Source organism: Podarcis bocagei (assembly GCF_964188305.1).
Source record: "Podarcis bocagei genome assembly, chromosome: 11".
Classification (NCBI taxonomy): domain Eukaryota; kingdom Metazoa; phylum Chordata; class Lepidosauria; order Squamata; family Lacertidae; genus Podarcis; species Podarcis bocagei.
In genome coordinates, this window is record NC_138136.1 from 19,038,845 (window position 1) to 19,052,953 (window position 14,109).

A 14,109-nucleotide genomic window follows, 5' to 3' on the forward strand; every position below is an offset into this window, starting at 1 on the left:
CCTATATACCATGCAATCCTGATCCCAGGACTGCAGGCAGCTCTGCGCGGCCATCTGGAGCGGGGTGGGGCTTCGCCCCCGGCTCCCGGTGGCCGCACAGAGCTGTGCTGATCCCGGGACTGCAGGCAGCTCTGCGCGGCCATCTGGAGCGGGGTGGGGCTTCACCCCCCGCACCCGGTGGCCGCACAGAGCTGCGCTAATCCCGGGACTGCAGGCAGCTCTGCGCCGCCATCCGGAGCGGGGCGGGGCTTTGCCCCCGGCTCCCGGTGGCCGCACAGAGCTGCGCTGATCCCGGGACTGCAGGCAGCTCTGCGCCGCCATCCGGAGCGGGGCGGGGCTTTGCCCCCGGCTCCCGGTGGCCGCACAGAGCTGCGCTGATCCCGGGACTGCAGGCAGCTCTGCGCCGCCATCCGGAGCGGGGTGGGGCTTTGCCCCCGGCTCCCGGTGGCCGCACAGAGCTGCGCTGATCCCGGGACTGCAGGCAGCTCTGCGCCGCCATCCGGAGCGGGGCGGGACTTAGCGCCCCGCTCCCGATGGCCGCACAGAGCTGTGCTGAGCCGGGGACTGCAGGCAGCTCTGCGCAACCCTCGGAGCTGGTCTCCCGAGGGTTGCGCAGAGCTTCCTGAAGCCTGGAGAGCGAGAGGGGTCGGTGCGCACCGACCCCTCTCGCTCTCCAGGCTTCAGCGAAAGCCTGCATTCGCCCCATAGGACGCACACACATTTCCCCTTCATTTTTGGAGGGGAAAAAGTGCGTCCTATAGGGCGAAAAATACGGTATGTCTACTCGTAGGCGAGTCTCATTCACTTCAGTGGGTAAGAGGGTATAGGATTGCATTCTGGTATTCAGAATCATACTGCCTTTGGTCAAAGCACATCTATCGCTACTAAGGGGAACAGAAAAGTCTCCAAGACTGCCAACTCTAATGCGATGACACGCAAAAAATCAAAGCAGTTTCCAGAGACTGAGAAGATTTAATGTCCTCTGTAACAGAGCTTGGAAGTGGGAGCCTTGCCAATTTTAATTCTTGATTTCACACCCTGTTTTTCCTCCCACAGCATTCTGCAGTAGCCTTGAAGCTGAAATAAGGAAAGTCTTGTCAGAGCAAGCTCCAATACATGCTCAGATCGCAAAAGCTAAAAAAGGAGACTTCACAGGAGTCAACGAACAGACCTCTAGTCAAACTCATTTAAGGGCTCTTCCTATAACCTAACAGCAGAAAGATACCAATTATAAGTGGGTACCATTTTTATTGTTTAATAAATAGATTTATTGAATGTTCCTATTTTTACATATACTTCTAACATCAAAAACTGGGGTTGAAGGAGTGGGTGGTTATTTGCTTGCACGAGGCTTAAACATGCATATCTGTATTAGCATTCCAAATGTCAAAATGGGTATTGATTAATTGTAAGGGAGGGCAGTAAGCTCTGTAGCTGATAGACAGATGGACAGGCAAGGATTATATTTCTGTTTCGTTCCAGTTTCAAGTAGCCAGCTTAATAATAATAATAATGATGATGATGATGATGATGTTATTTGTACCCTACCCATCTGACTGGGTTGCCCCAGCCATTCTGGACGGATTACAACATACCGTATTTTTCGCTCTATAAGACCACAAGACGCACCTAGTTTTTGGAGGAGGAAAACAAGAAAAAAAATATTCTGAATCTCAGAAGCCAGAACAGCAAGAGGGATCGCTGCACAGTGAAAGCAGCAATCCCTCTTGCTGTTCTGGCTTCTGGGATAGCTGCACAGCCTGCATTCGCTCCATAAGACGCACACACATTTCCCCTTACTTTTTAGGAGGGGAAAAGTGAGTCTTATAGAGCAAAAAATACGGTATACAAAAACCTAGCAAAACATTAAACATTAAAAAGCTTCCCTATACAGGGCTGCCTTCAGATGTCTTCTAATGGTTGTATAGTTACTTATCTCCTTGACATCTGATGGGAGGGCATTCCACTTGGAGGGTGCCACTACCAAGAAGGCCTTCTGCCTGGTTTCCTGTAATCTTACAGTGACGGAAACTGCCAGAAGGCCCTCGGAGCTGAACCTCAGTGTCTGGGCTGAACCATGGGGGTGGAGGTGCTCCTTCATGCATATAGGGCCTGTATACTTGGCATCTCTGAAAAGCCACATTGAAAGACTAATTTTATTTATTTCCTTTTTATGTTTATGGTGCCACTTGCCATCCATCACTGACCCCAAGGCTGTATACATGAGATTACCAGCTGTTACCCAACCAGGCACTAACCAGTCCCAGACTTTCTTAAGTGCTGCAAGGCCTCACGTGCCTTCAGACAGAGACTTGCAGGACTCACAAATGAACTATGCGTATATAGAAACTATGTGCTGAATATATTTGCGGTGTTCTGGTCTTCCACTTATAAAACGTTGACAGTTATGCAGAAAACATATGGCATTAAAGGCAGGACCTGAGGTAATAGCAATAGATCTCCAAGTCGTCTCTGCTGCAAATGTCTAGGATTCTTTCCCAAAGGCTAACAATTGTTTGAAAGTGTATCATGTTAAACTAGACTGAAGTGGCTGGAACCCTTGTACTGAAAGACTTGAGAATCACAAGGACAAAAGAAGTTAGAATACGACGCCAACTTAAGAAGGGTATAAGGTTTGGTTCACTAGGCTTCTGTTCTAACAGTGCTGCAAAGCCTCTGTTTTTGAGTATGTTTTGAACATTCTTACATTAAAAATGACGAAGGCTCGCATTTCAAACAACTTTAACCACTTCCAGAATAAAAGCTGTAATTCAGAGCAGCTGTTAGCTAAAATGAAAAGGAACTGCACACATTTCTGAAGCTTTTAGCGTAGTTTGTGCTGTAGCTGCTTTGACAACTGTTTGGTTTAAACAGCTTCTCGCACTGGTTGTTGGCGCTGTGGCAGTGGAAACGACGAAGAAAGCCCTGGCTGCAACATGCAGTTTGCAATGCGAAACAGGACTTTTAGATTGCATCGTAAATTTGTGAGCTGCAAAACAGAATAGCTGCTGGGTAGAAAAATATGCGTGATATATATTATTTTCCTAATTGCCATTTATAAACTGCTAGAGTTGCCCACTGCCATTAGCAAACAGGATAGCAATTCCTGGCTACATCGCTAATGAAGCCTGCAATTCTGCTTGGTTCTGAGCTACCAAAACATTTGAAAAACATGTTCTCCATGCCTTAATTCAGGGCCACCAACACTTCTGTCACTGACTCAATTCATGATCAAATTACCATCCCCTCAGACATTACCTCCTTTTCCTCCAATCTTCCTTCCCTTTCATTTTCCTGTTCAGCACTAACTGCAGTTTGCTGTGATGTTCAAATGGCCTAACTATGGTTGTCTTCCAAACCAAAATCATAAACGATGGTTTGAAGCAAACCCTAATCAGGGTTAATGATACATGGTGCAAATTTGCAACCCACTATGCACCCAAATCAGTTTAGGATGAGCTAAATTTAACACAGAGAGTAGAGTGTTAAATGGAACGTGCTCAACTCACTCCCGCTATAGCATTTTCTAAAAATTTTTGCACAATTTGTGAACTTCTGTTCATTGCCGCTAAAACCGAAGCTCAAAATGTTCTTGCTAAACAGGCATTGAAAAGGCATCTACCAAGTGCAGTCCTGGGAAACTACAGCTACTCATTGAAAGAACTCTCTGGCCATGTGTTAAGAGCTTTGCTCCAGATTTCAAGTTTTAAAATTATGTAAAGCTACATGAAAACACACACTTAGAAGTTGTGCAATTTGAAAAGTGCCCCAACGAGTAGAAGGAGGAACTCAAGATGGAACGCAAGTGATTATCAGGCCAAAACTAGGCCTTTCACTCAGAACTAATTTACTCAGAATGCAGTGAGTTTTATTTCCTAGTTCAATATTATTTCCTAGTTTATTTCAAGGTTCAATAAGCCTTGGAAGTGTCGTTAGCTAATTAGAAACGAGTGTATTTTAATGGGCAGAAGCGGATTAACATACAATACCATACATGTAGGAAAACTAAGAGGACTTAATCCATAACACACATTTTATATTGCTGTTGTCTTTAGACCCTTCCATAACTTGGTTATCCTCCAATGCATTAAACACATTCCAGAGTTTCCAGTATGTTCCAGTATGCTCCTAACCTATGTGCATATATGCGCACTCAGAAACTGCTTGGTTCCCTTTAATGAATCACATGAAGCTGCTGTTCTCCAACTATGAAAAACAAGCCAATTAATCACTAAAGTCCGGCAGCGTTGCATGAGCACCATGAACATGACATGAAAGAAATTACACACACACAACACTCTTCTAAAATATTGCATGTGGCATTGTGGAACCGCAAGTGTTTCTGTTTTCAGGAAACATTTCCTTACCAGTAAGTAGCCACCACTCCAACTTAACACCAGATTCCCCATAAACATGTTGTGCCTGTGGGCAAGAAGATGTACTACCCAAATGCCAGTTATGCCATTATGTAAAACCCCTAGCTGTCTTGCCATCGAAACTAGGTCAGAGAAATTAAAACGGGAAAGCTTAACAGTGGATCTCCACAAGTAAGGAACGCAACGATTAATTGATAAATAAATGAAGTGCAAAGGTTGCTGGGACAAGTTGCAGTGTTTTAAATCACAAATGACAAAGGTTGCTGGCAAAAGAACTAAAGTAAATAACTTACCAACCACAGAAGCTCCTCTTTCAGCAAACGCCAGGGCATAGGCTCTGCCCAGTCCTACGAGGGATTAAAAAGAAGTTCTTTTAGAATCTCAGCAGTTTAAAAACCGAAAAAGAAGTTGAGTTTGTGTGTGTGGATAACCCAACAAGAAAAGGAACATTTATTCTGAGGTTGCTTCACATCCATGTTTTGTGCAATCATCTGATATAGGGAATTAAGCAGAGGCTCAGAAAGAGATATCCAAAGCGAATGTCATCAGTACTCCTGGCTTACTTGCTGATCTTGTTCCCAGGAGGGCTATCCCAGAAGAAGCTAATCGCTTAAGTCCTTTCATCTGCAGAAATACTTGGAACAATCTATGTAACTAAGCTGTGCAGTAGAGAAGGAAATTAGGCGGCCATGGTTCATTCTGGGAAGATGGATGGAGTGAAGGAAAATAAACTTGGTAGATTAATCTACTACTTCCCAAGTTAATATGGTAGCCTTGCAAGTTTAAGTTTAACATCGGTGAACATTTTACAATATGCCTCCGTCATGGAGATTGTGGTGGGGGAAGTAGTTTGAAAACATATTCTGATGCATATGTTTTCTGAACATACAGCAGGTGTATGTTCATTCCAAGCCACCATACTTTAGAATGTATGCTCATCTTCACCCAAAATAGCGGCTATTCTCATTCGTGAGAAAGGCTTTGGGAGTAAACCCTGGTGGAAAATCCGTGCCTGCTACTTTGTGAGACATCTTTGTGAAAAGAAAAGGGTAAAGGGTAAACACTACAGTAATCCGGAGCAGAGTCCCTAAGACAGTTGGAATGGCAACTCCTGCAGCCAGGTAAAAAGGTAAAGGTAAAGAGACCCCTGACAGTTAAGTCCTATCATGAACAACTCTGGGGTTGCGGCGCTTAACTCACTTTACAGGCCGAGGGAGCCAGCATTTGTCCACTCTGCAGACAGTTTTTCCGGGTCACGTGGCCACCATGACTAAGCCGCTTCTGGCGCAACGGAACACTGACATCAGAGCAGTGCACAGAAACGCCGTTTACCTTCCCGCCGCAGCGGTGCCTATTAATCTACTTGCACTTTTTGGCGTGCTATTGAACTGCTAGGTTGGCAGGAGCTGGAACTGAGCAACGGGAGCTCACCCCATCACAGGGATTCAAACCACCGACCTTTTGATCAGCAAGCCCAAGGCTCAGTGGTTTAGACCACAGAACCACCCACATCCAAATGATTGCTCTGCTTTCCTTTGGACCACATCAGCAAGACCGAGAGAGGGGTCCTGCCGTCTGAGCAGCCCAGGACCTGCATGTACACTGCCCAGGCCTACACTCTAAAGAGGTCAGTTCGGTGCTGCTAACGCAGCAAAAACAACGCAAGAGGCAGCAGTTACAAGTCTCTGCAGCCGAAGCAGGCGCTGTGATTCTCCAGCGATTTGACATCACCCCCAGAGGCACACTCCATTGTCTTTTGAGACAGGTGGATGCCAACAAATAAATTTACAGTGCAATCCTACGCCTGTCTACATAGAAATCCCACTGACTGTGTGGGTATGAGATTGCAACCTTACAGTACAATCCTAACCAGGTCTACTCAGAAGTAAGTCCTGTGGCTTACTCTCAAGGTAGGGGAGTTTAGGACTGGAGCATTAGATTGCCTTCCTCATTTTGCACTAAAGGCAAAAACTCTTTCTTCAGTTGGGGCCATTTGTTCAACATGCACACAACAGCACTGTAACAGAATCCAATTGTCCTTCTCCTATTTTTATTTCATCCTTGATCCCATGGACAATCGAATTACAAAAGCCACTTTAGTGGGGGGGGGGGGAATAATTGATCCTTGTAAAAAGTTTTTAGAATGCAAAGACAGAACCTGAAGCCCTTTTTCATACAAATGAAGTGGCTTCAAAAACAAACTTGAACAGGCATTTGGCTAAGCAAAATAGCAACATACAACTTCAGCAACCCACAATACCCAACTGTTGGGCTAATTCATGAGATCACTCTTGAGATGCACCCCACAAAAAAGATAAGTTGGTAGTGCAGTGTTCTTAAATCTAAGGTTTCTTAAAAGCATTTATAAATTAGAATCGGTTGTTCGCAAGTGACCAGTGCAGCGTATCTGTGGGAACTTGTTTTTCCAACAAACGCTCTGTGAATAGAATCAATGCCCTATTCAGTTATCAAGTGCATTGCGACACTGGCAGCTTTAACATTTACATGCATCTTGGAGAACAAAGAGCCTTGTGCAACTTTAAAAACTAATTTGTTATGGCATAAACTATTGTGGACTTCCTGAACATTTCAGGAAGGGCCATAGATCGGAGCATCTTATCTGGATGTAGAAGATACCAGGTTCAGTCCAGAGCATCTCCATGTAGGACTGATCTGAAAACCTGGAGAGCAACAGTCAGTCTGCATAGACAATTTTGAGCTAGACAGATCAATGATCTGCTTTGGTGTAAGGTATTTTCCTCTGTTCTTTATTACTATAGCATAGCTGTCAACTTATAGATTTGAAAATAAGGGACCAGCAGCCTCAAAAATAAGGGATCAGCAGCCAAAATAAGGGATTTTCCGGGCACAGGTATGTTCAACTTCTGAGCCCCTCCGAGCCAAAGGCAGAAAGCCCAGCCAGCAGCCAAACGAAGCCTCAAGCAGTGGTTCCCACAGCGCAGCAACCCGGCAAAGGGGATGCAGCAAGGAAAACCACCGTCACCTCTCTGCTGGGAAGCGCTGAGCAAAGGCGAGTCCCCAGGCAACGCGGCCGATTTCATCGGCACAAGGCATGCAAGCTCCATCCCCAAGTCATTCTTAGACTCCTTATTGGGTGAGCAACGCAGCCAAGCAACACAGCTGGAGCCTCCCTCCTCCGTGGCCAGTAGGGAGGGAGGGAGAGGAGCTGCTTCCTTTGAAACCTGGGAAATTTAAGGGACATCATCAATAAGGGACAGCAGCGGGACATGTCGCTGGGATAAGGGACTTTCCCACCAAATAAGGGACGGTTGACAGCTATCAGATGCATTAAGTGTTCTATACCTATAACCAGTACTTTTTTCTAAAAAAAATGTTTATGGGTACTCTCATTTTCCTTCTCATATTGAAATACTGCCCCTCAATGAGGCCAAACTTAGATTCACAAAATGTTTAGCAGTATGCGTACCCCTGTGCCCCCCCCAAAAAGCACTGCCTATAACTCAGGATATATAAACATGGTGCGTGCAAGGGGAACTGTAAACAGTGAGTTCAGTGGGAAATTAAATGCAGCAAACAAAATGAAGTCTGCAAAAACTTATGACACTAGAATAGAATAGTTTACGCAAAAAACTGGAAAGAAAGGATTACTCCGACAAAGGAGCAGTGGTTACACAAATTAACAGAATGTGTGGAACTAGCGAGTATGATGGCAAAAATATGAAACTATAAGAAAATACAGTAAAATAAAAAGCAAGTGGGATTGCTTTCGAGAATATTTAAAAAGAGATGGAAGCAAGGCAAACTTTCAAGTGGGCATAAAGCAGAGGGGGGGAAGGTAAGTGAATTGTAGGGATAGAAAAGGTGGAAAAAGAAAGGTAATGTAGCAAATCAAAGAAAATGTGCTAGGAGGTCAGTGAGGGATAGGTTGGGAAGTCTACATAGTTGTAAGATAAGATGATGCATGTATGTACGGCAAAGTGTCAACTGAAAAATGTATAAATAAAATTAACATTTTTTTATCAAAAAACAAAAAAACCGTATGACACAATAGGTCTGTTAGACTCCACAGTGTTATGAGACTCTTTGAGCTTTTTGCTGAGAGTTACCCCTCTTGAAGCTTGCATCTTGGTTATTCCATGGTTTGTGCAGTCAATGGGCACCAAATAACTTGCTAATGTGACTCGCTAGCAAACCTGAAGTGGCCTGATACACAGACACCTTCTCCCACAACTGATCTTTGTGCCAAAGCTGGTAACAAAGCCCTGGCAAAACGTACTTTGCTTGGACGAAACTCATATCTCAAGCCAGTTATTAATTATGTCCCTCCCTCAGTTTCGTCTAACTCCTCTTTTGCATGGCTTATCTAGCTGAACAACCTGATCAAGAATCCTTATTCCAAACCTTCACTCCCACACCTCACGTGCAAAAAGATCCACAGCAGTTTCATGCAGCAACTTAGTAAGATTAAGGTGATTGATGAATCAACTAAACTCATACAATTAATTGCAATTTGCTTAATTGGGTCATACCTAGCTATAGATTTTGGGAGGCCCTGGACAGGCAGGGGGTGGGGGCCACCCGCCCTCTCCAGTGCCTCTCCTCCCTGCAGCAGCTAGGTTATAAATGCCCTCGTCTCCTTTACTGGTTTACCCAGTGGCAATGGCACCAAAATGGGCTGGGAGCCATTTCTGTACCCTAAGATAAAGAGCAACTTAGAAACGCTTTAAAGAATTAACTCACAATACAGCAGTGTCTCCGCTGTTTCTGGGTAAGCGCACAAGTGCGCACAAGCAGGAGATTGCCATGTTTAACAGCACTTCCACTTGAGGGACTCAAGGGGCACTGAGGGCATCCACCAAGGCAGGCATCAGCCCTGGTGGGCTGTGCCAGGGCACATTGGCACTATCCAATGTCCCAGTATGCTTGGTGCTGATGCTAAGCCAGAACTGAATGACTAAACCTGCCAGTTCATAAAATGCTTTGTGGATTAAGAATACTTACAGTGCACTTTATGGGCCTGAGAAGCTCTCAAAGTCCCTTACAAAAAATGCTCACGAAACAAACACCAAAGTACCTTATTAGAGCCAGGATCATTTAGGTGGCATTTCCTGCCCTCATTCTTGGTCTTTTCAGGTGTTGCCTTTTGAGGGTTGCCATACTTCAAAAAGTAAAATTCCTGACACACACAAACTTGTTTAGCTTTTTTTAGGAAGACCCCAAAAATATTGAGCTATTTTTAGGAACAAACCCAAATTGTTGACCTGCCCCCCCAAATAGTGAGCTGTTCCCGCTGCTTTTCCTATCGAGTTGCCATACATCTGGGTTCTCCCTGGCAAAATTCCCCCGATGCCATTTTTACACCCAAGAACCAGGACATGTCAGAAATTTCCCTGGTGTATGGCAAGCCTATGCATTTTACCCTCTGCCTACCTAGCATCAGAGCCCACTGAAGTCATCTTTTAATGTTTAATGTTTTGTTATGTTTTTACTTATTTTGGAAGCTGACCAGAGTTGCAGGGGCAACCCAGTCAGATGGGCAGGGTACAAATAACAAAAATATTATTTATTATTATCTGAGGTAAAGGAGGCACGTCTTGCCTGAGTCTTCCCACTCATGTCCTCTGAGGCAAGGTAGTGGGGCTGAATAGTTGGATCTCACTTAGCCCATAGTGGAGGCAAATCGTCCCTTATGCTTTAAGCAATAACAGGAATGTATACTAGAAGCTGGTAATCATTGACTCTGAAAAGATGGCGGTTCAGATATATGGCTTTAATAATAACTGAAAAGATATGATAGCAAAGTCATTAAATCATATATGATTTAGCTAAGATTCCTGAAGGCATCTCAGACTAGATGACCCTTGATACCTTCCAAGTATACAACTGGATGATTTTATTATTCTAATAAAAAGGGATAAAACACTGGTACTAACTCTAGAATCAGAATGCTTTGCATTAAGAGCGCCTACACGTTAAATGGTTCAAGAAGTTAGTGGCAGTACATATTGCAAAACACAGGCTTGGCTTGTTATGCATGTTTATTATCTTCCTTGGGAACGGTTTAATCTGTGAGTGGGCAGGTTTTGAAACTCACGTATCCCCACCCACAATCTCAGGGATCTAGGCAATATTCTGAAGCAAAGTTAGGAACACGTCCTACCTTTTTTAAGAATATAAAGTTGAAAAGATTTGCAACTTAACAACTTACTCCAAAGGTGTTTTTTTAATTGTCACTTTTGTAACAATAGCCGTTTTGCAGGGTGGGGAGGTAAAAGGACAAGAATGCCTCATTTTGCAGTCCCCGTGTCAGTAACAATTACATTATCACATTCAGCATTAAGTTGCATAATTCACTGCAAACCGATGTGGCAATAAGCAAAGCCATTGGTGGTTGTTATTTATTTCGTTACCTATGTTTTCCTCCGAGGAACTAAAAGAGATGAGCGTGATTAAGCTCTCCCCTGCTTTTGTCCTCTCAAATGTAACCTGTGAAGCAGGTTAGGCTGGGCAGTAAGTAGCTGAAAGGGAGCTTCATCACTGAGTATTTGATTTTGGGTCTTGTCATTTCTAGTTTGACACTCTCAACACAAACGGTCTATAAATACCTGCCAGCCATAACAGGTAAAAAAAAGCTGCATATAAAAGGGGTTAGGATTTCACTGAACAAGAAAATCTGGGAACAAACGACAGGAAACTGTGTGTGTGAGCTTTCCAGAAGAATCTGCGTGGACACTGCCAGAAACTATATTGATCTTCTAGTACAAAAGTGTCTGCTCAAAAATGAAACCTAGGTTAAATGCATATAAGATTTTTGCAGCCTACTCAAAAGCAGATCCCATGTATTGCAGCCCAATACATGTCTACTCAAAAGCAGATCCTAGTGGGACTTGCTCCCAGGTAAGAGGGCACAGCTTTAGTCTCGTCCCCCCAAAAAGAAGCTCGCCAAGAAACCTACTATTGACAGCACACACCTAGCAGCCTAGGACCCACGTCTGCAGACCCTGCAGGCAGCCCCCTCCTACCTGCACCCGGGCAGGTAACTAAGAAGCAACCTTGAAAGCCCTCGAGGTCGCTGCTGCTTACCTCCCCCTGCGCCAGTCACCAGCACCACCCGCCCGTCAAACCTCAAGGGAGCGGACATGCTGCTTCTGCAACTCGAGAGACACTCCTCCCCAGCTGCACAGCTCAGAGGGTAAGCAGGGTAGAAGCCGGCCAAAGGGCAAGGGGAGAGCGCGTGCGCGACTTGGCTCGTTGCATTCTGGGAACTGTAGTTCGTTGGAGCAAGCAGCCACCACCTCCTCCGAGCCGCGCAGCTTAAATAAAGTACTAACGATCGCTTTCAATGGACCAGGATTTCCCCAAACTTAGGTCCCCATATGTTATTGTTGTTTTGGACTACAACTCCCATCATCCCCAGCTACCATGGCCAATGATCAGGGATGATGGGAATTGTAGTCAAAAATCCAAGTTTGGGAAACGCTGCATAAACCAGTGATGGCCCTCTAGCTGTTTTGGGACTACAATTCCCATCATCCCTGACCACTGGTCCTGTTAGCTAGAGATGATGGGAGTTGTAGTCCAAAAAAGCTGGAGGCCGAGTTTGGCCATCACTGGCATAGACCCTCTGAAGGTGGAATCCAGACCTTCCCTTTAATGTTAAAGGCAGAGGTGCTTGAGGACTTCCAAACAAAAGGTGGTAAAAGCAGAGAAGCCTTCCCGTTTTTTAAGAATGAAAAATGTAAGTGGCGGGGCTGTTTTGAACCGGCAGCTGAGCTCTCACTTGCACCCCAGGAGATATTTTTAATGGCAGCACCCATGTGAACCAAGAAATCTGATTCCTTGTTCATGGAACAAGGTGGTTCATGGAGGAGCAGAAGCGCACCTTCTGTCATCCAGATGTTGTGGACTACAACTCCCATCATGCTTCACCATTAATTGTTCTGGCTGGGGCTGATGGAAGCTGTAGCCCAGAGGGCGCCAGGTTGGGGAAAGCTGGAGTAGAAACTGGCAATGGGTGTATAAGTAATGGGAAGGGCAAAGGATGTGTAGGTTATGCTGTGGATAGAAATGTGTGTTGCATTTGTGCCTCACAGCACAATAGGGTACATGTCTACACCAAAGTAAGTCTCATTGAGTTCCATGGGGCTTACTCATGGGTAAAAGGGACATGGGTGGCGCTGTGGTCTAAACCACTGAGCCTCTTGAGCTTGCTGATTGGAAGGTCGGTGGTTCGAATCCACACAACGGGGGTGAGCTCATGTTGCTCTGTCCCAGCTTCTGGCAACCTAGCAGTTCAGAAGCATGCCAGTGCAAGTAGATAAATAGGTAGCACTGCAGCGGGATGGTAAATGGCATTTCAGTGCGCTCTGGCATTTGTCACGGTCCAATGTTCGCCAGTAGCAGTTTGGTCATGCTGGCCACATGACCCGAAAAGCTGCCTGCGGACAAACGCCGGCTCCCTTGACCTGAAACAAGTCGAGTGCCGCACCCCATGGTCACCTTCGACTGGACTTAGCCATCCAGGGGTCCTTTACCTTTACTTACTCTTGGGTAAGTGGCTTTAGAATTGCAGCATCAAACTCGAGTGCTGTTTTAGTTCTAGAGAAGGGAAGGCTTGGGAAAACACATTTATGAAAGAATACCAGCAGCATTCTGTTAATTTGTGCACATTTTCTGAGAAGGCAAAAAGTCTCCTGAACTGCAGCAGTCTTTTTTTTTTTTAAATTAAACTTTGCCAGATGCTTTCAGTTACTGTTATGTTGCAGTTTTTCAAGTTCACAGAGTTACTCAAACCACTGCAGATGTATTTTTCAAATGGAAACAGAAAAAGGCATCTCTGATCTTGGCAACTCTGCTGGCTGGGTCATGGGACAATTTGCTCCGTTAAACAGACCTACAGGTGTTTGAAACTATGGTTTGTCAGAGGATGTTAAAAGCTTGAGAAATGTGAGGTGCAAAGCTTGGTATGAGGCATGCTTTACTACTTGTAGAATTGGAAGATGGGATTCATCCCTTCTCTTCGTAGCCAAGAAGTGCAAGATGCAGGATAAAAATAAAGACTCTCCAAAATCCATGGCCAGACAGTATTTGTTAAGACCAACTGAAATGTAACAAAACAGGGGGCAACTTTTAGTGTTCCTCTGTTCTCTTATTAGGCTGCATGGGAGAAAGGGAGAGAAGCTGGCTTGGCGTTAGAATATACATTTAGTCACAGAATGAGATAGTAGAGCATCCTCCCAATTAATTTCCATATGGAAATTTAGATGCATGCATATGGTTAAATGAACTACTTAGTCCATATGTTAGTCATTAAGCTGTCTGGAGACTATTCAAGTTTCAGGTTACTGCTGGGACTAAAAGCCACCATCCGTTCGAAATACATTATTTCCCTCAACAAATTCTGGGCACTGTCGTTTGTTAAGGACGCTGCAGATTTTTCTTTATATACCGAAAAGCCCAACCCTAGCCTCCTACAAGGAAGGCTGTGCCATAATAAACCGGTTAATCTTTTAAGGTTACCGCAGCTGCTCCGGAAATTGTAAAAAAAAAAATGGGTAATACAGTACACTAGCCGCCCATCAGTGTTTTAAAAGCACTCTGTAACACTGTAACACTGCCTGCAAAAAGTACTTTCAAATCTCGCGAGACTTGCTTTCTTGCGACAGAAGCCAGCGAGAGAAAAAGAGAGAGCGCACGCGCAGTTACTCTTCGAAACGATGTATTTGGCAGTTGGGGGTAGCACGTGACCACC

The 14,109-nt window shown here is 44.8% G+C and overlaps 1 protein-coding gene and 2 long non-coding RNA genes across 3 annotated transcripts in view; 2 read left to right on the forward strand and 1 right to left on the reverse strand.

Annotated features, from left to right (window-relative positions):
* Positions 1 to 7,485, forward strand: part of LOC308597875 — a 991,146-nt gene extending 983,661 nt beyond the window's left edge. Inside the window, exon 3 of the long non-coding RNA XR_014013240.1 lies at positions 7,157 to 7,485. This is a non-coding gene — a long non-coding RNA (uncharacterized lncRNA). The remainder of the gene's footprint in view (positions 1 to 7,156) is intronic.
* Positions 1 to 11,593, reverse strand: part of HSD17B4 (hydroxysteroid 17-beta dehydrogenase 4) — a 74,773-nt gene extending 63,180 nt beyond the window's left edge. Inside the window, exons 1-2 of the mRNA XM_081213686.1 lie at positions 11,442 to 11,593; positions 4,670 to 4,723 (exon numbers count right to left, since the gene is read on the reverse strand). Of these exons, the coding sequence (XP_081069812.1) occupies positions 4,670 to 4,723; positions 11,442 to 11,499 (112 nt within the window). The 5' untranslated portion in view covers positions 11,500 to 11,593. The remainder of the gene's footprint in view (positions 1 to 4,669; positions 4,724 to 11,441) is intronic.
* Positions 11,594 to 12,025: 432 nt separating this feature from the next.
* Positions 12,026 to 13,756, forward strand: LOC308597493. The gene is made up of 2 exons (XR_014013035.1): positions 12,026 to 12,096; positions 13,133 to 13,756. It is a non-coding gene; the product is annotated as an uncharacterized lncRNA (long non-coding RNA).
* The last annotated feature ends 353 nt before the right edge of the window (positions 13,757 to 14,109 follow it).